The 26328-nt window shown below is 34.4% G+C and overlaps 5 protein-coding genes across 6 annotated transcripts; 1 reads left to right on the forward strand and 4 right to left on the reverse strand.

Moving 5' to 3' along the window:
* Positions 1-3836: 3836 nt before the first annotated feature.
* Positions 3837-11318, reverse strand: LOC116779211 (GILT-like protein 2). Its single transcript, XM_061529848.1, has 5 exons — positions 11171-11318; positions 11027-11106; positions 9820-9975; positions 5386-5565; positions 3837-5045 (listed from the first exon to the last, which is right to left on the reverse strand). Exons 1-5 carry the CDS (start codon positions 11238-11240, stop codon positions 4812-4814), a joined length of 720 nt encoding a protein of 239 aa, XP_061385832.1. The 5' UTR covers positions 11241-11318; the 3' UTR covers positions 3837-4811.
* A 622-nt stretch (positions 11319-11940) lies between these two features.
* LOC133320862 (GILT-like protein 2) lies at positions 11941-13554 on the reverse strand. The gene is made up of 5 exons (XM_061529849.1): positions 13427-13554; positions 13283-13362; positions 12858-13010; positions 12595-12774; positions 11941-12288 (listed from the first exon to the last, which is right to left on the reverse strand). The coding sequence occupies exons 1-5, from the start codon at positions 13491-13493 to the stop codon at positions 12064-12066; spliced, it is 705 nt and encodes a 234-aa protein (XP_061385833.1). The 5' UTR covers positions 13494-13554; the 3' UTR covers positions 11941-12063.
* Positions 13555-15927: 2373 nt separating this feature from the next.
* Positions 15928-17454, reverse strand: LOC116779065 (gamma-interferon-inducible-lysosomal thiol reductase-like). The gene is made up of 5 exons (XM_032673215.2): positions 17345-17454; positions 17201-17280; positions 16776-16928; positions 16512-16691; positions 15928-16241 (listed from the first exon to the last, which is right to left on the reverse strand). The coding sequence occupies exons 1-5, from the start codon at positions 17409-17411 to the stop codon at positions 16017-16019; spliced, it is 705 nt and encodes a 234-aa protein (XP_032529106.2). The 5' UTR covers positions 17412-17454; the 3' UTR covers positions 15928-16016.
* Positions 17455-19831: 2377 nt separating this feature from the next.
* LOC133320882 (gamma-interferon-inducible-lysosomal thiol reductase-like) lies at positions 19832-21358 on the reverse strand. Its single transcript, XM_061529935.1, has 5 exons — positions 21249-21358; positions 21105-21184; positions 20680-20832; positions 20416-20595; positions 19832-20145 (listed from the first exon to the last, which is right to left on the reverse strand). The coding sequence occupies exons 1-5, from the start codon at positions 21313-21315 to the stop codon at positions 19921-19923; spliced, it is 705 nt and encodes a 234-aa protein (XP_061385919.1). The 5' UTR covers positions 21316-21358; the 3' UTR covers positions 19832-19920.
* Positions 21359-21469: 111 nt separating this feature from the next.
* Positions 21470-26328, forward strand: LOC133320881 (uncharacterized). 2 transcript variants are annotated; one of them, XM_061529933.1, is made up of 2 exons: positions 21470-21547; positions 24653-26328. In XM_061529933.1, exon 2 carries the CDS (start codon positions 25100-25102, stop codon positions 26222-26224), a length of 1125 nt encoding a protein of 374 aa, XP_061385917.1. In that variant the 5' UTR covers positions 21470-21547; positions 24653-25099; the 3' UTR covers positions 26225-26328. The 2 variants fall into 2 exon arrangements, with proteins under 2 accessions (XP_061385917.1, XP_061385918.1); XM_061529934.1 differs by having other exon boundaries at positions 21522-21547; positions 22392-26328.

Consider the following 26328-nt stretch of genomic DNA (forward strand, 5'->3'; position numbering starts at 1 on the left):
TAGTCGCTAAGCAGTTTTAAGGCTGTAAACCGAGGCTGTTCAACGACATATTTACTCTTTTGTATTTAGGATAAAAAAATATTTTACCGACAATCTCATATTAGAATTTTTTTAAATTTAAAACTTTGAAGTGCCTTTTGCGTTTAAATATTTTAGTGTTGTTTAAAAACTCACCAAAAAAATGTCAAAGCTGAAGCAAAGTTTAATATGCACATTGCACACGCATAAGTTAACATCAGAAGTACATGCACATGGTAGAGTAGGCTTGCGCCAAACAAAGCAGATATTTTGGCAAATAAAAAAAGGTTTTATATGATATTACACACAAATATTAAAAACAAATTCTCTGTTATATTTCTAAAGCAAAAAGTACAGGAGTAATAAGCGAATAAATTACAAGAATCCCATTAAAGTTTCTAACGCGGATTATAATAAACTTCAACAAGCTTATTAGCAACGTTCTAAAGGAATTTATTACTAAATTTTACAATACAGAAATGTACATTCTTTGTCTGTTTGGCTTTACTGAAGTTATTGGACCTCGGGGTGTTCGAGACATTGGACACGTATATTTATAACTATTATCGTAAATTTTTTACTAGATGTATTAATATATACATAATATTGTTATTAAGGTATGTATACTAATAAGTTGTTGTTTAATTATTTCGTGCCTCCTCTGTCAGTATGAAGTTCTTAATTCGAAAAATTATTTTATATTTCTCGAAGATTTGTATAGTTTTTGTATACTATGCAGTTCATTGTAACGACTAAAAATACTATAGGTATATGTTATTTAAGTTGAACTTATAAATTTCTCATCAACTTATTTTCTCAAAGGATTTCTAGGATTCCTATATGCATAAATTTTATAGATCGTTAAGTTTTTTCATCCATAGGATCACATTATTTATGAATGTAAGATGTTCAATGCATTTATATTACCTTATTTTATAATCGCCAACCAACTCATTACAATGGTCACTTACTCATAAGGAACGAATATTTTAAATAGTTTGTTTGTGATTCATCAGGGCAACACAGCTGCCTTGTTAGACCTTTTCAAATCGATTCAAACAATGCAGATCACAATTTTATAATACAATATTCTATTTGTAGCTTGATTGGTCACAATGTATGAACAAAATTTATTAGTATTTTTTTATCAAACTTCCTATTATTATATTACTCTTTATAAACAATTACTTTTGTTTAAGCGACCAAAATATTAATAATTGTTTCTTACGTCATTGAAAATTTATATAAATTAGGGTTTAGGGTGAAGCTTTTATTGCCTCAATTTTTTCCACACATCGATCACATGTCGAATTACAACCAGCTGTAGAGTGGGGATAAAATGTAAGGCGTTTGAGAGAAGGGACATGACCAATATGGTTGAGCCAGTGGCTTGAATAAACTTTATATTCTCATCTATTAATTTAGACTTTGGGAAGTAATTTATATATTTTTTGTTTTCAATTTTTAATGTAATCATCTCTATCTCAAACATTTTAATATTACTGTTTGTTCCATACTATAACTTTGAAACTTTGAAAATTGAAATTGGAATTAGTAGTTGCATAAGTTGTCTGCGGTTTATTTTCCATTATCATTACTATTTTCTACCACCAAAGCGAAAAGAGCGCTATTGTAAGTTTGTTGTCGATGTGTTCGTGTATTTATCTGTCTGTTGTATCGTAGTTCTTAAAGCAGTCAACGGATAAGGAAGCGCTTTATCCATTTGCCAGTCAGTTTTCTTGCAATGGTTCCTAGTTAGTTTTAGTTAATATCGGACTAGCTGTGTAAGAGTATCAGCTCTTTTCGACAGTAATGTTAGCCGTAAGGCATTTTTGGTCATACACTAAGAATATAGACGTGAAGTCTGTGCTGTAGATTTATTTATTTAGCATTTCACTTAATAAGTCGGAATTCGGAAAAACCCTCGTTAATCTTATTATATAAGCCATAAAGCATTTGTATCTTCATGAACAATTTTATAACTATAAAACAATTCTAACGTTACCTCTTTTAGTAGATTTACACTCGCGTATGAGTCGCGAGACGATGCATGAGCAGAAGCACAATGTCACAGTGTAAATAGTCGCTCGCGGTTCGCCTCGCGTCTTTTCTCGCACCTCGCAGCGCTTGCGTCCAGAGGTGCGAGCGAGCGAATTGCGAGCTGTGATACGAGACGTAACGCAAGAAGAGGTACGAGGCGAGAGTGAGAGGCGAGGCGAGAGAGAGAGAGAGAGAGGCGAGAGGCGAGAGAGAGTAGTATTTCCATTTCTTTTAACTAGCGCCTGCATGAAGAATGATGCAATTAATTTTGAAAGTGATTTTGATTATGAATATGGTATAAAACCGATTTCCCAAAAAAATGATCTATTGATAAAAAAAAACATATTCAGAAATAAACAACAGATAACAATGGTTGTGGAAATAAAATGGCTAGAAGAACACTTTTTGGTAATACTTATTTATTAAATTAAAGACAATATTCACCCATCAAACCATTATTTATTTTAAAAAACTTAGCATTTTCGAAAATGGCACAATATATAAAAAGTTCTCCGTTTTAAGAAGTTTTTTTAATAACAAAACCGTAAAGTCACTTACGATGTATTAGATACAAGAGTTGGGCTCAAAATATCTTACGCAATTTGTCTGATTTCCCTAAGGTTGCTATTTTTCTGCGTCTTTTTTTTTACTCTACATTATAGAAAAAATCCACATGTAAAATCCCTAAGGAGTACATGTTTTCTTAGAAGCTACAATTCTGTAAGTTAAAACGTCAAAAAGGATGAATACAATTTAGGATGAAACATGTTCTAATTAAAACAATGATTGTGGACAACCACAATAGATTTTACTACCTGTTAGTGAAATATAGGAAAAAAGACTTAAATTGAAACTATAATTTTTATAAATACTATTATTTACTTGATAATTATAAATATTATTAGATTCCAATTCCTATAATCATGAGAAGATAGCAAGTGTTAGAGGCCGTTTATAGTTGAGGAGTTGACTCCACGACGTTAAATATTTAGTCCAAACTGGCTCAACAGTGTATTTATTAAAGGACTAAAAAATCTTTTAATCTCTTAACCTAATACAGGAATGAAATAAACAATGACTTCTATGATATAAAAAAAATAATATGTATGCAATAAATATTCGTAAATACTTGTGAATAAATATTCTTGGGTCTCTTTTTTCGCTTACAAAAAATATGAAATTCTTTTTTTCAGAAAATTTAGGTTGGCACATAAGCAACTTTTTAATAATGTCGAGAACTTCTTTAAAAAATCATAAATAAATAACTTATAACAATTTTTTTGGTTATTGTACGTGATCTCAAAGAATAAAATATTTTTTAAATTTGATAAAATAATATAAAAGAGGAGGAAATTTTTATATCAAAATTCCATGTCCTGCAATTGTAGCAATAATATTAAAAAAAAAATCCTGAGGGTTGAAAATGCATCCACCCAGAAATTCGACTTTATTAAAGACCATTCGGACTTGTAAAAAATAATCATTATTAAAGGTTTACATATCAAAACAAAGGGAAGTGGGTAATCAGGCATCTACTCAGTAGGCTAATTAAACAGTATAAGATGAATAAAATTTTACCGCTATTTTTGTAATTATGAAATATTTTCTCTGTGAGGTATTTTTTATTTATTGATACTGTTTTGAACGTCGTGTGGTATATACGAGTATAGTTATAGCCTTTAGCCTTCCTTGATATGGTCTATCTAACTCTAATTATATAATTTTTGAAATCAAACCATTACTTTCTGAGATTACAGGATTCAATCAAACAAAAAATATCTTTTAAATATAATTGAGTTAAATGTACATAACATTTTCTAATATAATTATTGCACCTCGGGGTTTCAAACTCCAGCCATATTCCAAATCAGTTGAGCTGTCTAGAATCACGTAGGACACGTACTTCAGGCTCAAAGTAGTCTCCGCCCCGAATTTCCAGAACACGTTATACCCTAAAATCCTGGTTTGTATAGGATTTCCTTTGCCATATGATATTACTTTATTTAGAAAATCTATTACGAGTGCACAGCATTGAAAACAATAATGGAAACAATAAGTTTGAACTTTAATTAGCTTTAGCCACATGCTTACACTGTTATATCAAATATTTTGAAAGGTACACGAGTGGAACAGATCTTAATAACAGCCCTTTTACTGATTATCTTCACGGTCATTGTTTTATTATTAAAAATTGGTTTTATAAACTCCTATTGAAAAGACTAACTTGTAATTCATTGGCATGAAATCCAGTTTACACAACTATAATTAAACATAATTAATTTACCCTCATAATTTATAATACTACATAAATATTCTTCAGGAAAATTTAACATGCTATTAGAAAATTATTCTTTCTTAAAGAAAGTCAAGTAGGATGTCTCTATTTTAGTAAAATTACATGTTACAAGAAAATATTTCCCGAGAGTAAATAATGAGCATCCAATATGAAGCGTGTGCTGTATTCAACAAGGATCGTTTGCGTTAGCAACAGTTGCGAATTTAACTTGCATCTATAATCCCCTTGTGTAAAGTGATTTTGCCACAGCGGTATACAGACAGACTTATACATATGTAGACTGTAGGTAAAACTTAATATCATGTACCAATCACCCTCCTCCTACCAAGTTATAGTAATTAACCACCTACCAAGTAATTTTACAATACAGTAAAAAATATGATCGTATAATATGGGCTGTGAAACTAGTAATTAACTTCCATAGAGTATAAGATATACTTTATTTGTATTTATTTGTCTACCAAATATTTGTACAAGGTGGCGGTGGATTATCGAATGCAGCACAAACAGCATCTTTGAAGTCCTTATTTCCATCAGTGTTATACACCTTACCGTTTATTAGTACGTATGGAACATAATTGAAATTCGCCATCTTACTCTGCTCCCCATAATATAGCAATAGCTCTGTACCTCTATTGCTTCTGGCACATGCTTTTATTGCTTCCGAATCACAGCCCATTAATTGTCCACACTATAAAGAAATTTATATTTTATATACAAAAATTAGTGAAAGATTTTTCATTAATTTTTCTAATGAAATTCTTATTTACTCCATATTCTCGTAATTTACTTTTAAACTAAACTTTATTTCAAACGTTTAGCGGCTATTTTTGATAGTGCTCGGGAACAATGATCTATTTTGGTACAAAAGGTATGCCTGTTCTGTACCATTAATAATATAAATTTATTCTAAACTTTGCAATAATTGGTTACTATATCACTTAACTACTCAGTTAAACACGGAATAATAAGCATACAAACAAATTAACTTTCATATTTATAATGTTACTAGGGTTTTATACGAAGAGTACCTTGTCAGCCATTTTATCATCTGAACCACGACCCTCTGTGCTGTTCATCAAACAAAGGTTAAACCGTAATGCAGTAATGTGTTGCAAACTGTCGATAGCACACACATGCAGTTTGTTACCGTAGCACTCAGCGGGTCCGTGTTGACATATAAATTCGATTTTCCCATTTTTTTTTATAGTCTGTAATATAAATAGTTACTTAAATATTTTTTTATACTATTAATTTTACACACATAAGAATTTCTCGCCAGATTTTTTTATATTATTTAAAGGTTTTATTAATTTCTTCAATTATTGCAGTTATCTTTGTTAAAATTTAACTCGCAAACTATTGAGGTCTTCCGACCAACTACAGTGTAACAATTGGTTATCTAAGCGGATACTAAAGCCGTACAAAAGCTGTTGGTGTCTTGTAATCGTGCAGGCGTCCAAGCGTTCATTTATAACTATGATTTTAAAGTTCTATTCTTCAGGTGCAGTATTGTGGCTTGTCATTTGAAAGTAGTGGTGTTCTTCTTCTTCATCCTGGCAATTATCCCAGCATTAGCCAGGGTCTGCCTTCCTGCTTAAACTCCTCCACTTTGCACGATCTTTAGCATCCGCGGTGGTAAGTCCATTGGCTCTCATATCCTGTTTCACGGTGTCCAGCCATCGCTTTCTTGGGCGTCCTGGGGGTCTTGCTCCAGGGACCGACATATCAAGGTAAATTTTTCCGACGTAATTCTCAGGCCGGCGTGCAACGTGACCATACCATCTCAGGCGACTCTCTTGAAGCTTATCCGCTACGTCACGGACTCCAAGACTACCTCGGATAAATGTGTTACGTATACGGTCAGCTCGCGTTACGCCACACATCCACCTCAGCATCTTCATCTCCGTGACGTGAAGCTCCTGAGTGTGCCTGGACAGTGTTGGCCAACATTCGCTTCCATATAAGAGAACCGGTCGGATTATGCTCTTGTATATTATTCCCTTGAGCTTGGTAGGTATTCTGCGATCACAGACCACACCTGTGACCTCACGCCATTTCGCCCAAGCAGCGCTGATCCGGGCTTGGACATCGTGATCGATGCCTCCGGACTCATGCAGAATAGATCCAAGGTACCTGAACTTTTCCGACTTAACGGCTGGTTCAGAACCTATATGGATAGTGCAAGAGTCCGGGCTTCCGCAAGCCATGTACTCGGTCTTCGTCACATTTAGTTTGAGACCACCGTTCTCAAGCGTACCCTTCCAGAGGTTCACTCTTCGCTCTAGCGTCAACCTGCTCTCATCAATGAGCGCTATGTCATCGGCATACATCATCAGCCATGGAGGCTGGTCCTGGATGTTAGCCGAGACAGTGTCCAGCACTATATTGAACAAGAAGGGGCTAAGAGCCGAGCCTTGGTGAACCCCTACTGAGATCGGAAAGGGTTTTGTATCGCCAACAGCAGTCCTAACCATTGAAACGGAATCGCGGTACATGTCTCTGATGATGTCAATATAGGCCTCAGGGATCCCTTTGAATCGCAATGCCCACCAGATACATTGACGAGGCACGCAGTCAAAGGCCTTCTGCAGATCTAGGAATGCGACATGCAGAGCTCTCCTTTTTTCCCTGTATGCCTCCATCAGAGTTCTGATGGCAAAGATGGCGTCCAAGGTGCCCGATCCTGGCTGAAATCCATATTGACATTCCGAGACAGTACACTCTCGGCGGAGCCTGAGGTCGATCATACGCTCAAAGAGCTTCATGGTGTGACTCATGATCTTAACGCCCCTATAACTACCACAATCTTGAACACTGCCCCTGCCTTTGTATATAGGGGTAATGTAACTATAACGCCACTGATGTGGCATAGTCCCAGTGTTCAAGACGCGGTTAAAAAGGTCCGTCAGTATGAGCACACCAAGAGAGCCCAATGATTTCCACACTTCGATCGGAATATCGTCAGGTCCCACCGCTTTCCGATTCTTCATGCGTCGAAGACAATTCCGAGTTTCGTCAGGTGTTATCGGGGCAATAAGTCCAAGATTAGGAGGTATTTCGGTTGGAAGACTGCACGGGTGCTGAGTATTTAGCAACTCCTTGAAGTAGCATCTCCATCTCTCCTTCACAGAGGCATGATTACACAGCAACGTGCCTTGGGAATCTTTGACGCTAAGACATTTTGCGATATCTCGCGTCGCCTTATCCCGAGCTCGTGCCAATTTGTAAATGAGCTTCTGCCCCTCCGCAGTTTCAAGTGTATCATATAATGGTGATAACCTATCACTGCGGGCTCTGGCAACAGCCCTTTTACTGGCACGTTTCGCTGCTATGTACTCTAGTCTGTCTTCAGGAGAGTTTGATTGCTGCCACTTCTTAAAGGCAGTCTTCTTTTCACGAATCACCTCCTGCACTTCGTCATCCCACCACCATGTCTCCTTGTCAATGACCCGTCCTCCCTTAGAAAGGCCTAGAACTCGTTTACCTGCTGTGATAATTGCTGACTGGGCTCGATCCCAAACTTCCTGAGCAGTTTCGGTATTAGTCGACAGATTTTGACTCTCAACCTCTGCCCGAAAGCTGGTCTGCATCGTTTCATTCAGCAACCACCACCTGATGCGAGGCTTACGTTTCTCGGCCACTTTCTTTTTCGGGGTAACGACATAGTCCATGACAAGAAGTCGATGTTGGGCCGTCAGGCTTTCACCAGGAATGACTTTGCAGTTAGTCACCTTGCTGATATGACACCGTCTGGTCAGCAGATAATCTATTTGGGTTGAGTGGGACCCGCTCTTATACGTGATAAGGTGCTGTGGAGTCTTTTGGAAGAACGTGTTCACGACGGCTAAGTCAGACGCAATACAGGTTCTGAGAATATTTTCTCCCTCTGCATTGCGGCGACCATAACCAAAACCACCGTGTACACGGTCAAACGTTTCCGTAGCCCTACCTACGTGGCCATTTAAGTCCCCCCCAACAATGATTACTTCAGCAGCTGGTATAGCACGTAGAACCTCTTCAAATTGCTCCCAGAATGACTCTTTTTCGGACCCGCTACATCCAGCCTGAGGAGTATAAGCACTGATCAAGTTAGTAATCACTCCCTCGACCAGTACCCGCACCCGCATCAGGCGGTCGCAGCGACGATCAACTTCAAGAAGACCATTCCGAAGCTCCTCAGATAGCACTACCGCTACACCAGCTTTACCTGAAGGCGACCCAGTGTATATCAGCCGGTAACCCTGTCCGATGTTCCGAGACTTATTGCCCTTCCAGCGAGTTTCCTGGAGGAACGCACACTGGACCCGACGTCTCATGAGTACATCTGCGAGTTCTCTGCATCGTCCGGTTAGAGAGCCAATATTCCACGTTGCAAAGCGGAGTTTCCTTTGGGGTACTAACGTCTTTAGCCGTGCCCGTACTTGACACGGTAGCCCTTGCCCACTTATCGCAGGTGTAGGGCGATGTGCCTGCGCGTCGTTTATCGGCGACGCCCTAGCCGTACCCAGTCCATAAACTTTTGCAACCATAAGAGTGGCGGGAGTGGTTTTAACGGAGCGACTGCCGTCTGACCTCCAAAACCCCGTTTTACGGGTAAAACCAGCAAAGGAAAAGATAGAGAATGGGGGAAAGAGGTTAGGAAGGGGAATGAGGGGAGGTACAGGACACCACCTTCATGGACTGAGGATAGAGGTATGAAAGTGGTGGCTCGAGGATCCGGGGTCGCGTACCCGTATGCCCAAGGCTAAATATCGGAAAAATACTTAGTAGGACACCCTCTGGATACAAAGTGGTGGTGTTGTCCTCAGTAGTGGTGTTGTCCTCAGGAACGAATAGTTGGAACATTGCTTTTTATGTTATTTAAATTTTGACAAAAATATTAAAACTGCCACCCACCATTCCATAGGTTCAATAAACTCCTTTTTGGCTGATGTTGTAATTTTTTGTGTTCGATAATAAGAATCTATTTTAATGATATCTAAGTATGAATTTCGGATGTTATTTCGCGTTTTAATTATTTGAAATATTGCCCGAGTTTAGGACGTCATGTAAAATAGTTCTATTTTCCATGACGTCGATAGTTAAATCCTTAAATAATAATCTTATTTTGAGAGAGTTTATCTTAGCTGACTGGACGCGGCCTCCGCAACGGTGACACTCTCCCAGAGGTGAGGCTCCAACCATGACAAAATTTCTCATTGGAGGGACATAAGCATAACATCCTTCACAATTTTGAAAAGGGATGCTATCGTCTTTGTATGCAACTTATTTATCTTGCAATACTAAGTGACAAACTATTTCTATGATATTACAATGCACGCAAATATGACTTATATTTAAGTGAAATATTTTTACAAGCTAAAAGTAATTTACAAGTTTTTTTTTATAAAAATATTGCTGTTGCTATATTTTTAATGATAATTTAAAACGATTCAGCCAAATTATTACGACTCAGCACTCACCTTGGCGTTTCCATAAGGGTAAGTGTGTATCTCTAAATACTGATTCATAGTTTCCAGGACTGGACTGAATTGCTCTACGTCAAATTTTATACAATCAGGGCAAAGACATTCGTAATATATTTTTATATCTACCTTTTCTGAGTAGATTGGAATGAACTGCAATAAATTTAAAGACAAAAGATTAAGAAAATGTCTTAAATAAACAATAAAATTAGACATACAATTATGCTATGAATATTTTCTTTATTTGTTCTTATTATAACCTTTTAGGAATCAAATAAATAAATAATAGTTTAAAAAAACTAAAAAAACACGCTTTTATAAAAAATCCAACTAAAAAACAGAAAATAAAATTTAATAAATTTAGATTAAGAATAGTGTAAATAAAAAATAAATGTACATTATTGTAAAAAAGCGTGGGGTGCATAGTGTCAATAGTTATAAACATTTAATTGACAGATGAGTAGAATGATCCTTACTTTGATAATATCATAAAAAAGCACTGTAAATGCACCCCACGCTTTTTTACAATAATGTACATTTATTTTTTATTTACACTATTCTTAATCTAAATTTATTAAATTTTATTTTCTGTTTTTTAGTTGGATTTTTTATAAAAGCGTGTTTTTTTAGTTTTTTTAAACTATTATTTATTTTTCATTTTTTAGTTGAATTTTTTCGTTGGGTTTTCCATAAAAGCGTGATTTTTTTAGTTTTTTAAACTATTATTTTTAAGAACATGAACCGGGCCAGACATTAATGTGTAGTTATTAACTACGCATGCGTAGTTCGCACACTAGCTCTATCTCTCTTACTCGCATGTAAAGGATGCGGAAAGGAATTAATTAATCCTGGCGAATCTAATTGGGATAATCGGATTTTTTAATCGAATTATTGCATTGTCATCGGTCTTTGACAGGTGTGCAAAGTTTCAATTTAATCTGATCGGTCAAAGTATGGCAAAATCGAGCTCAAAGGAGTCGGTTACAAACATACAAACATACAAACATACAGGTGAAGCTAATAAAAGCGAGTTAAAAAGGAAGATATAAATATCTGAAATAAAAACCTTCATGGTACCATTACTATGTCTTTACACGCGCTTTCATTTAATTGGATCGATAAATCATGATCTAATATAATATTGTCTCAAAATCAAGTTATTAAAGTGTATAAGTAAATGTTATATAATTTAAATCATAAATACCTTGAATTGTGTTAAATAGTAGTCATTGCTCAACAATCTCATAGCGAAATCTCTTTCATTTAAATCGTTTGTCTCGATACCTAGGAAATAAATTTTTAATATAAATTTCACTAACATTCATTTATGTATTGTTTATGTACCCACTGTTAATGTTCTCAGTCCAGCTCTCATCGAGAGTACAGACCAAAAGGATTATAGTAAAATACAATGACATTACACAGCCGTTGTCTACAGAAGTCGGAAAACAACTGTACAAGTAGCTTGAACTATACAGTTCAACTTATTATCTTAAAGAGAAGCATGTAGATTAAAAATAATATTGTTCTTGTTCCGTTTATAGATAATATTTCAAATAATAATAATTTACTGAGAAAACGTTGATTGCTTCGTAATTGGTGAGGCTAACCCTACCATAATTTTTTATTAGGAAGGCATGTAAGCATTAAACAAATCAGTTTGGATATCCAACGCTATAAGGAATAATCCTACAACTTCTGTATTATACAAAATACTAAAACTACTGTATACAAGTCTTTTTGTTTCATAAAGAGTTAAACGATTTGTGAGATTCTTTGATTAGATAAGATACTGAGATAGTGGGTTCACCACCTACGGCTTTATCTTCACCTTTCAACGGTCGGAATGACAGTCAAGCACTAACCAGTCGAAATAAAAAAAAAACACAATGTGTACGTACATATATAAAAACGACATTCAAAATGAGAATACTTTGATAGAGACTTGATAAGCAATATGTTAAAATGTTTGTCTTAGCAACTCCAAACGCCAAGTAACGAGAAATGAGGTTAACGAATAATAATTTAAATAGAACAACATTCATACTAATAAAACCAGATAAGTTAGGTATGCAGTGCTAGGTAGAATAATAAATATGTATAAATAAATTCTCCAAATTATTAACAAAATGTTTATTTCTAAAAATAATTATTACAGTTTGCAAATGACATCCAATTAAATATAAAATAATAATGCTGTTAATATAATTTTTGATTGATGATTCTTTATACAGAACTATCTTAGTCACTTTGACATGGCGGCGGTGAATTTTTGAAGGCTTCGCAAACTGTTTTCTTAAAATAGTCACTATTATTAAACTTCTTGCCGTTTATGAGAACATATGGCACATGATGAAAATTCGCTTTCTTACTTTCCTCTCCATAATACTTTAAAAGTTCTGTACCCCTATTACCTTTAGCACAAAGTTTTATTGGTTTTGAATCAACGTTCATGTTGTTCCCGCACTAAAAATATTAAATATAAAAATATTAAATAAATGTTTAATTTTTTTTGTGTAATAAGAATTTAAGTAAAACGAAGAAGGTTAAGAAGGCGCTATGATAATTTATGACTCAGTTAACAGATTTTAATTTTTTTAAGTAATAAACAATCGGTAATTGGATAAGAGTTAAAGTAATGAGAGTCATCCCTTAAATATCAACAAAAACTCAATGGAAAGGACTGAGTGAGTGCTAAAACACGAATCTCCAGAGAACGGCTTAACCCCATAAAAAATATTAAGCTTTTTTTAAATTGATATGTATATCTACCTCATCAGCTGTTTTGTCATCAGAACCTCCACCCTCGGTGCTGTTCATCAGACAAATATTAAAAAGAAGTGCCTTGGAGTGCTCCAAATTATCGAGTGCACAGGCGTGGAGTTTGTTACCATAGCACTCAGGGGGTCCGTGTTGACATAGGAAGGAAATGTTTCCTTTTTCCTCTATTGTCTGATTTAAATTACAATATAGTGGTAATATTGTGACAAAAAAATATATATTTTTGTACTTATGTAAAATAGCTTTTATCTTACCTTAGCGTTGCCATAAGGATATGTATGTACATCAAGGTAATCACCCATACTCTCTACGAGGGGACCAAACTGATTTTTGTCAAAGTTTATACAATAGGGACAAAAGACTTCATAATACAGATCTATATGTACTTTTTCTTTTTTCCCTAAATCCTATAAAAATAAGCATTTATCATAATTTCATTAGTATTTCGTTAGCATGAAAACTATACCTTAGGAATACCAAAGATTGATATTCGAGACAAAAAAAATATAATCAAAAAACGTTTGTTCTATTTGAGATAATAAAACGCTAGATACAATTCCTAAGGGATAGAAAAGAAAAAGCTGGATCCCTGAAAGATAACATTTTTGTGTTAATTTTTTTATGCTAATTCCTTATATTATAAATAAATTTATAAATAGTTCTTGCAAAACGTACCCACCTTGAATAGTGTAGACATTAAAGTATTCGCGCGTTTTATTGGCGACACATAATTTAACTTGAAATCACGATAGTCCAAACCTGCAGAAAGATATTTCTAAATAAAAGTTTACCTCACATTCTACTCAATTCATTTCAAACTCACTTTCATCGAAAGTCCTAATCCCATCAATGTAGGATAGTAACAAAATAATAAAAATGTTTTGTAACATTGTGCGGTCGTTATCTGCTTGACTAAAGCATACTTGTTTTATGACTTTTGTAAATATATATGCAATTATTGTAAATATTTTATAAATATGTACTAAACTATGGAATACTTTAAACACCAAGAATTAAAAGCATTTGAGATAAGATTCCAGTTAATTAGAAATATTTTTTTGAAAAAAAATCCAAACATAACTATCGCCATTAGAATACCAACCATACCAATTAGAATGAATGGCAAGAACAATTTTTATTTTTTTTTAAGAAAGGCTATATAATGTTTATTTTTTCACCATTTCATTAAATCTCAAAAACTTTTTCATCCAATCTCTACATTTTCAATTGAAAAAAGCTTAATTATTATTATTGTAGCCAACGAAGTGGAAATCGGTGTGCATAAACATTTATATAGAGATCTTTTGCTTCAAGCTTTTGGTTGACTGATCGATGTCCAATAATAAACCTTAAGTGTAGTACACAAAATGAATACAAAATTTAATAAACAAATATAATTAATTTAATAAACAAATATATTATTTTTTGCTTCTAGTGATCATTCTACACATTTGATCTTCATCTCAGGATAGAGGCTTGTCTATAAGGTTTTATTAGCAAATTCTTAATCAGTGTTTTATAACTTTCTCCTTGCTTCGTCAAGTTTTGTGGAAGAAATTGGTGAATTGAGTGACCTGATAGGGGGTATGCTACTATAATGCTGGTGGTACTAAAAATACAGTAGCCGAATACTGCCACTGGCGTTTCTTGTAAAATACTTCCGTATCAAATGTGATACCTGTAGAAGCAAAAGAGTCTACTGTCACCTCATTTGAGGCCATGGCGAAAAAGAACTTTATAGCTTTAGATCATAGACCATTGGATATCGCTTGTCGAATTTCAAAAATAGAATGGGGACCACATCCAGTCATATAGGGACGCCGGACGTTACAGCAATTGAAAAAGCATTATAGTAACGTTTTGGACTCTAGTGGGTAGGTTATATACTGAGAGCTTCCCGGCCAAAAATTTAAAATACCTTAGTAAATCTAACTTCTCTTTCCATATTCTACACACATACTTTTTATATTACATACTAGCTGTTACCCGACACGACTCCGTCTGCGTAAAAAAAACAATAAAACATATGTTAGCCGCCTCCTGCTTTCTGATTCCCACTAGCGATAACGCTTAATTTCTGGATCGGGATAAAAAGTAGCCTAAGATATTATTACTCCTAATTAATTCAGCTAACTGTCAATAAAAGTCCCGTCAAAATAGGAAAACACCATTTCAGAGATTAGCCGGAACAACCAGACAGACAGACAGACAGTAAGACGAAAATACCAAAAAGTGCTATATTAGTTTATGTACCGTATGTATATTCAGATGCATGTATTAACTAACGATTTTTATAATATTACAAACAGACATGAGACACTCCAATTTTTTTATATGAATAAACTATAAAGTATAGCTTATTAAGGGTCGGATTTTTTAATGAATTTTTTCATAAATTTTTTGCACAATAAAGTCTCATTAACCAACTACTATAACAAAAATTAACAATTAAGAAAAATATTATTCAATATATAAAACTAATTATTATAAGGAAATAGGTTTAGTCGTCGAGGAATAATGTTGGCCTTTTTGTTCAGATTATCAATGCATATAGGACAATAAGCAATTTAAAACGAATGGAGTTGATTAATGTAGTTAGAAGGCAATCAATTCATGAAGATATTATAATGATATGATAGATCTGAAACGTCTATTGTTTAAATATCCATTGTTAAAATTTTCATTTCAGTTTTCATCTAGAGCTAGACAAAAAATATTATACTAAAATGTAATGACATTACACAGCTGTTGTCTACAGAAATCGGAAAATAAATGTACTAGCAGCTTGCTTAACCCATACAGTTCAAGTCATTATCCCAAAAGTAGCATGTAGATAAAAAAAATACTGTTTTTAACCCCTTTAAAGATAAACTTTCATATAATAATAATTTCCTGAGAAGAAAAATGTCCACAACCTTGGAATAGTTATTAACTAATCCGTAATTATTGTTGCTGACTCTACGAACATTTTTCTATTAGTTCTATTCTATTAGGAAGTTATTAAAGTATTTTCTTAACTTTCATTTTGGACGTCCATTGCTTTAATAAATACTACTCAAACTCTTGTCTTATTTTTATAAATTAAAGAGAAAAAAGTATTTCTTCATGTTTTGAGTTGATAAATAATACCATGTTTGTATATAAAAAAAACTTTCAAAATGAAAATACTTTGTTACAGAGATGATTAACAATATGTGTAATTGTTTTCCTTAGCTCCAAATTACGCGGAATGATGTTGTTGAATAATTATTAGAACATAACAACATTCAAACTTATAAAACTAGATAATTAATGTGCTGGGTGGATAGACAAAAACAACCGACAAAAATTTTTAAATCTTGTATTTCCAAAATTCTTATTAAATGATGTACTGAATATACGTTTTCATTGGTGTTTCTGTATGTAGAACTACCTCAAGGTTCTTCACAAGGCGGCGGAAGATTTTTGAAGGGTCTACAAACTGATCTCTTAAAATCGTCGTCAAAGTCATACTTCTCGCCATTTATTAAAGCAAATGACACATATTCAATTTTCGCTTTCTTAGTTTCTTCTCCATAATACTTCATAAGTTCTGAACCCCTATTACCTTTAGCGCAAAGTTTTATTGGTTTTGAATCAACGTTCATGTTTTTCCCGCACTAAAAATATTAAATAAATGTTTAATTTTTTGTGTTATAAGAATTTAAGTAAAACGAACAAGGTTTGGAAGTCTCTATGATAATTTATGACTCAGTTAACGGATTTAAATTATTTTAAGACATAACAAGTTGAAGTAATGAGAGCCTTCCCTTAAGTATCGACAAAAACTCAGGGCTGAATGAGCCAAAAAAACACGGGACTCGAGAGAACGGCTTTATATGCCCCATAAAAAATTATCAAGCTTTTTTTAATTTTTAATGTATATCTACCTCATCAGCTGTTTTGTCATCCGACCCTAGACTCTCAGTGCTGTTCATCAGACAAATATTAAACAGAATTGCCTTGGAGTGCTCCAAATTATCGAGTGCACAGGCGTGGAGTTTATTACCATAGCACTCAAGGGGTCCATGATGACATTTGAAGAAAATGTTTCCTTTTTCCTCTATTGTCTGATTAACATTACAATAAGGTTGTTATATTGTGACAAAAAATATATATATTTTTATAATTACGTAAAATAGCTTTTATATTACCCGAGCAAAACCATAAGGATAGGTATGTATATCAAGATAGTCGCCCATACTTTCCACCAGAGGGCCAAACTCATTTTTGTTAAAGTATATGCAACCGGAATAAAAGACTTCATAATACAGATCTATACGGACTTTTTCTTTTTTCCCTAAATCCTATAAAAATAAGCATTTATCATAATTTCATTAGTATTTCGTTAGCATGAAAACTATACCTTAGGAATACCAAAGATTGATATTCGAGACAAAAAAAATATAATCAAAAAACGTTTGTTCTATTTGAGATAATAAAACGCTAGATACAATTCCTAAGGGATAGAAAAGAAAAAGCTGGATCCCTGAAAGATAACATTTTTGTGTTAATTTTTTTATGCTAATTCCTTATATCATAAATAAATTTATAAATAGTTCTTGCAAAACGTACCCACCTTGAATAGTGTAGACATTAAAGTATTCGCGCGTTTTATTGGCGACACATAATTTAACTTGAAATCACGATAGTCCAAACCTGCAGAAAGATATTTCTAAATAAAAGTTTACCTCACATTCTACTCAATTCATTTCAAACTCACTTTCATCGAAAGTCCTAATCCCATCAATGTAGGATAGTAACAAAATAATAAAAATGTTTTGTAACATTGTGCGGTCGTTATCTGCTTGACTAAAGCATACTTGTTTTATGACTTTTGTAAATATATATGCAATTATTGTAAATATTTTATAAATATGTACTAAACTATGGAATACTTTAAACACCAAGAATTAAAAGCATTTGAGATAAGATTCCAGTTAATTAGAAATATTTTTTTGAAAAAAAATCCAAACATAACTATCGCCATTAGAATACCAACCATACCAATTAGAATGAATGGCAAGAACAATTTTTATTTTTTTTTAAGAAAGGCTATATAATGTTTATTTTTTCACCATTTCATTAAATCTCAAAAACTTTTTCATCCAATCTCTACATTTTCAATTGAAAAAAGCTTAATTATTATTATTGTAGCCAACGAAGTGGAAATCGGTGTGCATAAACATTTATATAGAGATCTTTTGCTTCAAGCTTTTGGTTGACTGATCGATGTCCAATAATAAACCTTAAGTGTAGTACACAAAATGAATACAAAATTTAATAAACAAATATAATTAATTTAATAAACAAATATATTATTTTTTGCTTCTAGTGATCATTCTACACATTTGATCTTCATCTCAGGATAGAGGCTTGTCTATAAGGTTTTATTAGCAAATTCTTAATCAGTGTTTTATAACTTTCTCCTTGCTTCGTCAAGTTTTGTGGAAGAAATTGGTGAATTGAGTGACCTGATAGGGGGTATGCTACTATAATGCTGGTGGTACTAAAAATACAGTAGCCGAATACTGCCACTGGCGTTTCTTGTAAAATACTTCCGTATCAAATGTGATACCTGTAGAAGCAAAAGAGTCTACTGTCACCTCATTTGAGGCCATGGCGAAAAAGAACTTTATAGCTTTAGATCATAGACCATTGGATATCGCTTGTCGAATTTCAAAAATAGAATGGGGACCACATCCAGTCATATAGGGACGCCGGACGTTACAGCAATTGAAAAAGCATTATAGTAACGTTTTGGACTCTAGTGGGTAGGTTATATACTGAGAGCTTCCCGGCCAAAAATTTAAAATACCTTAGTAAATCTAACTTCTCTTTCCATATTCTACACACATACTTTTTATATTACATACTAGCTGTTACCCGACACGACTCCGTCTGCGTAAAAAAAACAATAAAACATATGTTAGCCGCCTCCTGCTTTCTGATTCCCACTAGCGATAACGCTTAATTTCTGGATCGGGATAAAAAGTAGCCTAAGATATTATTACTCCTAATTAATTCAGCTAACTGTCAATAAAAGTCCCGTCAAAATAGGAAAACACCATTTCAGAGATTAGCCGGAACAACCAGACAGACAGACAGACAGTAAGACGAAAATACCAAAAAGTGCTATATTAGTTTATGTACCGTATGTATATTCAGATGCATGTATTAACTAACGATTTTTATAATATTACAAACAGACATGAGACACTCCAATTTTTTTATATGAATAAACTATAAAGTATAGCTTATTAAGGGTCGGATTTTTTAATGAATTTTTTCATAAATTTTTTGCACAATAAAGTCTCATTAACCAACTACTATAACAAAAATTAACAATTAAGAAAAATATTATTCAATATATAAAACTAATTATTATAAGGAAATAGGTTTAGTCGTCGAGGAATAATGTTGGCCTTTTTGTTCAGATTATCAATGCATATAGGACAATAAGCAATTTAAAACGAATGGAGTTGATTAATGTAGTTAGAAGGCAATCAATTCATGAAGATATTATAATGATATGATAGATCTGAAACGTCTATTGTTTAAATATCCATTGTTAAAATTTTCATTACAGTTTTCATCTAGAGCTAGACAAAAAATATTATACTAAAATGTAATGACATTACACAGCTGTTGTCTACAGAAATCGGAAAATAAATGTACTAGCAGCTTGCTTAACCCATACAGTTCAAGTCATTATCCCAAAAGTAGCATGTAGATAAAAAAAATAATGTTTTTAATCCCTTTAAAGATAAACTTTCATATAATAATAATTTCCTGAGAAGAAAAATGTCCACAACCTGGGAATAGTTATTAACTAATCCGTAATTATTGTTGCTGACTCTACGAACATTTTTCTATTAGGAAGTTATTAAAGTATTTTCTTAACTTTCATTTTGGACGTCCATTGCTTTAATAAATACTACTCAAACTCTTGTCTTATTTTTATAAATTAAAGAGAAAAAAGTATTTCTTCATGTTTTGAGTTGATAAATAATACCATGTTTGTATATAAAAAAAACTTTCAAAATGAAAATACTTTGTTACAGAGATGATTAACAATATGTGTAATTGTTTTCCTTAGCTCCAAATTACGCGGAATGATGTTGTTGAATAATTATTAGAACATAACAACATTCAAACTTATAAAACTAGATAATTAATGTGCTGGGTGGATAGACAAAAACAACCGACAAAAATTTTTAAATCTTGTATTTCCAAAATTCTTATTAAATGATGTACTGAATATACGTTTTCATTGGTGTTTCTGTATGTAGAACTACCTCAAGGTTCTTCACAAGGCGGCGGAAGATTTTTGAAGGGTCTACAAACTGATCTCTTAAAATCGTCGCGATAGTCATACTTCTCGCCATTTATTAAAGCAAATGACACATATTCAATTTTCGCTTTCTTAGTTTCTTCTCCATAATACTTCATAAGTTCTGAACCCCTATTACCTTTAGCGCAAAGTTTTATTGGTTTTGAATCAACGTTCATGTTTTTCCCGCACTAAAAATATTAAATAAATGTTTAATTTTTTGTGTTATAAGAATTTAAGTAAAACGAACAAGGTTTGGAAGTCTCTATGATAATTTATGACTCAGTTAACGGATTTAAATTATTTTAAGACATAACAAGTTGAAGTAATGAGAGCCTTCCCTTAAGTATCGACAAAAACTCAGGGCTGAATGAGCCAAAAAAACACGGGACTCGAGAGAACGGCTTTATATGCCCCATAAAAAATTATCAAGCTTTTTTTAATTTTTAATGTATATCTACCTCATCAGCTGTTTTGTCATCCGACCCTAGACTCTCAGTGCTGTTCATCAGACAAATATTAAACAGAATTGCCTTGGAGTGCTCCAAATTATCAAGTGCACAGACGTGGAGTTTATTACCATAGCACTCAAGGGGTCCATGGTTACATTGGAAGAAAATGTTTCCTTTTTCCTCTATTGTCTGATTAACATTACAATAAGGTTGTTATATTGTGACGAAAAATATATATATTTTTATAATTACGTAAAATAGCTTTTATATTACCCGAGCAAAACCATAAGGATAGGTATGTATATCAAGATAGTCGCCCATACTTTCCACCAGAGGGCCAAACTCATTATTGTTAAAGTATATGCAACCGGAATAAAAGACTTCATAATACAGATCTATACGGACTTTTTCTTTTTGCCCTAAATCCTATAAAAATAAGCATTTATCATAATTTCATTAGTATTTCGTTAGCATGAAAACTATACCTTAGGAATACCAAAGATTGATATTGGAGACAAAAAAAATATAATCAAAAAACGTTTGTTCTATTTGAGATAATAAAACGCTAGATACAATTCCTAAGGGATAGAAAAGAAAAAGCTGGATCCCTGAAAGATAACATTTTTGTGTTAATTTTTTTATGCTAATTCCTTATATTATAAATAAATTTATAAATAGTTCTTGCAAAACGTACCCACCTTGAATAGTGTAGACATTAAAGTATTCGCGCGTTTTATTGGCGACACATAATTTAACTTGAAATCACGATAGTCCAAACCTGCAGAAAGATATTTGTAAATAAAAGTTTACCTCTTATTCTACTCAATTCATTTCAAACTCACTTTCATCGAAAGTCCTAATCCCATCAATGTAGGATAGAAACAAAATAATAAAAATGTTTTGTAACATTGTGCGGTCGTTATCTGCTTGACTAAAACATACTTGTTTTATGACTTTTGTAAATATATATGCAATTTCTTTACCTATATTTTAAATATGTACTAAATAATGGAATACTTTAAACACCAAGAATGAAAAGCATTTGAGATAAGATTCCAGTTAATTAGAAATTATTTATTGATAAAAATTGTGAGGCATAATCATTGTCATTAGGATACCGGCCATACAAGTGAGAATGAGAGTAAGTTACCATCTTTTTCATTTAAGCTCAATAACTTTTTCATCTCATCTTTACATTTTAATTAAAAATAAAACATAAATTTAATTATTGTTGCTATAAAAATGGGATTCACAAGGCATATAGACATAGCTTTCTATAGAGATCTTAACCCACCTTTTTGGTTGATTGAACGATGATCAGAAATAAACCTCAAGACTAAAAATAGAAATAATATTGAAGGTTCTACAAACGAACATTATTTATTATAGAAAGCTTTATAGTATAACTAATACTAATAATATAATACCATTTTGGAGACAATAAAAATGCTTGAATATTCGTTTCTTGATAATAAGTACGGTAAGAAATTTAAGATGAATGGAATACATATATAATTTATTAAAAATTCCGATAATTCATGATAGTGTTACAAAGTGTGTTTTATTTAATTACTTTACATATGAATATGTACAGAAGGTTTATAAGTTTTATGTGGACAAAAATAGCAGGACAATAAGAATAAATAACAATTATAAAGAATTGTGTTGCGAAGATGTTTGCTTTCAATAACAGCTTGAAACTTTTTTTGAGTTACCAAAACATCAGTACCTAATATGATATTTCATACTAGGTAGTCTTCATGTCTTCAACGGGTGACTGTTATTAAAATAACAAATGCTTTATGTTAAAAATTGAAGGTCATTATTTCGTGTACTTTATTTGATAATAACTAAATTTCATTTAATTAAAAAAAAAGAATCCCAGGCGCAATGTTTATATAACGGTAATGCTGGCACAATGGAGGCGAAATTGACTTAGGTACTTACAAACCCAACATTAAGATTAAGATATTTGTTCTGAACAGGTAGTATCTTTCGACTTCCTTGATCGTTCCGGTCACGAGTGAAAGTATGATCATCTTAACGTTACTTGGCAGTAACTGGTTCTATCATATTGCTGAAAGCGTTACTATTGTTTGACATTTTTTTAATGAACTTTTTATTGTTTTAATTGGGCAAGTTGACTTATTACTTTTCTATGTGTGTCAAGGCATGTTCCTTACAAAATATTTATAGTAACTTATAACCATGTCGCAGTTAATTGTTCAATTTTTTGGTTAGAATGCGTACCTGGCAATCTAAAATTAATCACCGAAATAATGAAGAATAAAAAAATATCAACGTTCTAATAAATAAATAATAACTACAAATTTGATTATACAGCAACCTTGTGTAAGAGCTTTAATAGATTTTAGGCAATGCTGCAAAACGTCTTATTTTTGAGATTTAGAAAGAGAAAATTTGAGAGATAAAAGAAATAGGAAGAAGGAAAACTTAAAATTTGGGTGACTGAAAAATTACTTAGAAGAAAAAAAGAAAAGGTATATATATATTATAAGCAGCCCTCCTTTTTGATTTGTTAAAGTACTCACTGGCCTCTAATTAATTATTCTAAAAGAGATTCTTAAATAAATCAAAAGATCTGTAGTCTTGTATCAAGTCATGGCATTCCTCTTGAACAGTTGGAGTTCTGTAATTTCAGCAACGTGAGACATTTCATAGTTTCTATAACATTCTGTGAGATATCAATCACCATTTTGTATTGAGAAATCTTTTACTTTAGTTAATTCATTAATTTGTAAGAATTGTTAAATATATAGTTTTCGTTAAAATTTGTTTCTTTCTAAGTTAATTATTCTTCCGAACCTAAAATCAGAACTGGTATATGAATCATCATTTAAATAACTTTAAAATAATAAAATTATAAAACACAAGTGTGAATTATTTTCACTTACATGTATGCGGAAGAAGTCCTTTATTTTAAGTCATTGGTAATCCACTCGCTTAGCCAAACTTTGGTGTCCCCCTTTAAACAGCTACCGACCCGCGAGAAGCATTCTTGATCACTCCACCCTTTGGCGTCTCTGGCGCGATCCACTTCCTCACGCCATACTTCGATGTTATTTACGGATGGATCGAAATGAGAAATGTAATAGGGCTGAGATCTCATAGGTTGTATAGTTTTAATAGCTTGCATTAAAGCATGTGCGAGAGTAGATGCCTTAGAGATTGAAGAACCGTTCACTCTTAACGCCCCGGACGGAAGAGGACTCGCCGTTCTTGTGACAGGCGATCGAGCCTTGTACGCATGATGCTTCGCGGTAATAGAACGAGAGCGCGGCCTAATACGTGTTTTACTTCGAGAAAGACCCCGCGACGACACACTGCTCGACCTATGTCTACTTTTGTTTTGCGAAGGACATCTAACATCATCGCGAGAGCCGTGCTCATCACTATCACTCGAGTCGAACCGCGCTAAGCAACGTGAGCCATTTCGCAGATCACGACGCCCACCACGTCAGTTTAATACCAAATATTGTGTTTTTGTTATCAAGTTTTCTCAGGTCACTGGAAAGCTCGATCCCGGCGTGTGTGGCCTATACAAGGTGGTCAAGATGCTACCAGGTGGCCGTTATGTTCTCCGACTTCTGAGTGGTGGTCATGGCAAGATGACGCAGGCAGCGGCGCAATATGTGGTGCCGTGGCGGGGCGAGTGTTGCCCAAAGAATTGAGCTGCCTTTTTCGAAAATAAGTGGCGAAACGTCGCCTTTGCGTTCATCGCATTTTTGAGTGAAGTAAGGCACACTTACTCATCACTCCGGCGAAAAGTCGCCATTGCGTTTGTCGCACTTATGAGTAAAATGAGTCGCACATACTCATCACTCAGGCGAAACGTCGCCTGGTGTTCGTCACCACATTGAGACTTGAGCAATACGTTGCCACATAAACCTGTCAATAATGATCAGTCTTCAGCCTGTTCGTTGGGTAAGACCTATTCGTTGGATCAGACCTGTTCGTCGGGTCATATTTCAGATGCAGTATTGATTGCAGTCTGCCCAGCCACACCCCAGTCAAGAAGGGACGCTGAGCGTTGAAACATAACGCATAGTTTGGGTTTGAATAAAAAGAAAAAAGAGACGTCTCTATTATTATTAGAAGAATGGTTTATATGTGATGACTATGAGTCGATGTTTGAGTGTGAAAGTCTGAATTAAGTGAATGGGAAGATAATGAGAGGCTGATCACAGTTAATCATATTCCTTTCTAAATAATATGTTCTTTTCAGATAAAACTTTAGATGATGTCGAGACTGTAACAGCGTCAGATGGTGTCGCCAGACCGTCTCACACAACGGTAAAAGTTGAACCATCAACAGCCGACGGTTGAGGTCACGGCGGAATCTCTGAAGTGTCATCAGAATCGAGGACGACGCTCTGTCGGGAAAGAGCGTATAAGCAACCCTCTGTTTTAATTTATTTGTCTATAACTGGCTCTTTGTTGCAGATCTTACTTTTAAGTCTTTTTTTTTCAGTCTGTCAATTGTCAAAATCGATAAATATTTAATAACAACCATTACATATCCTTATCCTTATACATGATAAGAATAAACACAAAAACTAATAAAAAACAAAATTGTAAGAACTATATTACTCTAAAATATGGGGTTTTCCAATAGGGACGCTTGAACTTTGACAGCTGATTGCGGCCATGTTGTTTGAGTGACACCTGTCAAATGCAGTGTGTTATATTCATTCCGTCCTCCCAAACCACCATGGCAGGTTACAGTGTCGAGCAGCACGTGCAAATCATAAAATTGTTTTATGAAAATGGGTCTTCAGTTCGAGCAACGTTCCGCGCACTTCGCCCGTTTTACGGTCGCGATGATCGTCCTGCCGAGTCGACTATCCGTCGATTGGTGGACAAATTCGAGTCAACCGGGTCAGTTAACAATCAGCCGGTTCCCGTGCGTCAACGTAACGCGAGATCTGCCGAGAATATCGCCGCTGTGCGCGACAGTGTCCTCGAAAACCCGCGGCAGTCAATTCCGCGTCGCGCACAGGAACTCGGCCTTTCGCAGACGACAACTTGGCGAATTTTGCGTTGTGACTTGAGCCTGCACCCGTACAAGATCCAGCTGACCCAAGAGCTCAAGGTTAATGACCATAGACAGCGCCGTGTGTTCGCTGACTGGGCATTAGAGCAGTTGGAAGTTGACGCCGATTTTGGCAAAAAAATCATCTTCAGCGACGAGGCGCATTTTTGGATGAATGGCTATGTCAACAAGCAAAATTGCCGTATTTGGGACGAGACCAATCCACACGAGGTTCACCAAGTGGCAATGCACCCGCAGAAAGTGACTGTTTGGTGCCGATTTTGGGCCGGAGGCGTGATTGGTCCGTATTTTTTCGAAAACGATAATGGTGTGGCCGTCACCGTCAATGGTGAGCGATACCGGTCGATGATAACCAACTTCTTTTGGCCTGAAATCGAGAATATGGATCTGGACAACATGTGGTTTCAACAGGACGGCGCTACGTGCCACACAGCACACGCTACGATGGAAGTTCTGCACGAGCAATTTCTGGACATGGTCATCTCGCGCGGAGGCGACGTGAACTGGCCACCGAGATCGTGCGATTTGACCCCGCTGGACTTTTTCTTGTGGGGTTTTCTTAAGTCGCAGGTCTATGCCAACAAGCCGCAAACCACCGATGCCCTCAAAGTCAACATACGCCACGCCATCGATCAAATACAGCCCGATTTGTGCGCCAGAGTCATCGAAAATTGGACCTTTCGTGTGCGCGCCACCAACCGAAGCCGTGGTGGTCATTTGAATGATGTCATATTCCATACATAATGGGGTCGATAGACCTTCCAAATAAAAAAAAAATTTCGCAAATATCTTTCCTACATGTATTTTTTTTTTGCATTTCAAAGATCAAGCGCCCTTAATGGAAAACC

Source organism: Danaus plexippus, chromosome 6 (assembly GCF_018135715.1).
Source record: "Danaus plexippus chromosome 6, MEX_DaPlex, whole genome shotgun sequence".
Classification (NCBI taxonomy): domain Eukaryota; kingdom Metazoa; phylum Arthropoda; class Insecta; order Lepidoptera; family Nymphalidae; genus Danaus; species Danaus plexippus.

What these genes read in the sequence shown, in the direction of transcription:
- LOC133320862 (XM_061529849.1), bottom strand. Translation starts at nt 13,493, where the DNA reads ATGTTACAAAACATTTTTATTATTTTGTTACTATCCTACATTGATGGG. An exon ending in TAATGTCTACACTATTCAAG is followed by an intron (nt 13,011 to 13,282) that starts GTGGGTACGTTT and finishes TTATTTTTATAG; the next exon opens with GATTTAGGGAAAAAAGAAAA. An exon ending in ATCCTTATGGCAACGCTAAG is followed by an intron (nt 12,775 to 12,857) that starts GTAAGATAAAAG and finishes AATTTAAATCAG; the next exon opens with ACAATAGAGGAAAAAGGAAA.
- LOC133320881 (XM_061529933.1), top strand. Translation starts at nt 25,100, where the DNA reads ATGCAGTGTGTTATATTCATTCCGTCCTCCCAAACCACCATGGCAGGT.
- LOC116779211 (XM_061529848.1), bottom strand. Translation starts at nt 11,240, where the DNA reads ATGTCATTGTATTTTACTATAATCCTTTTGGTCTGTACTCTCGATGAG. An exon ending in ACCCTTATGGAAACGCCAAG is followed by an intron (nt 5,566 to 9,819) that starts GTGAGTGCTGAG and finishes TTTATATTACAG; the next exon opens with ACTATAAAAAAAAATGGGAA. An exon ending in ATGATAAAATGGCTGACAAG is followed by an intron (nt 5,046 to 5,385) that starts GTACTCTTCGTA and finishes ATTTCTTTATAG; the next exon opens with TGTGGACAATTAATGGGCTG.
- LOC133320882 (XM_061529935.1), bottom strand. Translation starts at nt 21,315, where the DNA reads ATGTTACAAAACATTTTTATTATTTTGTTTCTATCCTACATTGATGGG. An exon ending in GATTAGGACTTTCGATGAAA is followed by an intron (nt 21,185 to 21,248) that starts GTGAGTTTGAAA and finishes ATCTTTCTGCAG; the next exon opens with GTTTGGACTATCGTGATTTC. An exon ending in ATGACAAAACAGCTGATGAG is followed by an intron (nt 20,146 to 20,415) that starts GTAGATATACAT and finishes TAATATTTTTAG; the next exon opens with TGCGGGAAAAACATGAACGT.
- LOC116779065 (XM_032673215.2), bottom strand. Translation starts at nt 17,411, where the DNA reads ATGTTACAAAACATTTTTATTATTTTGTTACTATCCTACATTGATGGG. An exon ending in GATTAGGACTTTCGATGAAA is followed by an intron (nt 17,281 to 17,344) that starts GTGAGTTTGAAA and finishes ATCTTTCTGCAG; the next exon opens with GTTTGGACTATCGTGATTTC. An exon ending in ATGACAAAACAGCTGATGAG is followed by an intron (nt 16,242 to 16,511) that starts GTAGATATACAT and finishes TAATATTTTTAG; the next exon opens with TGCGGGAAAAACATGAACGT.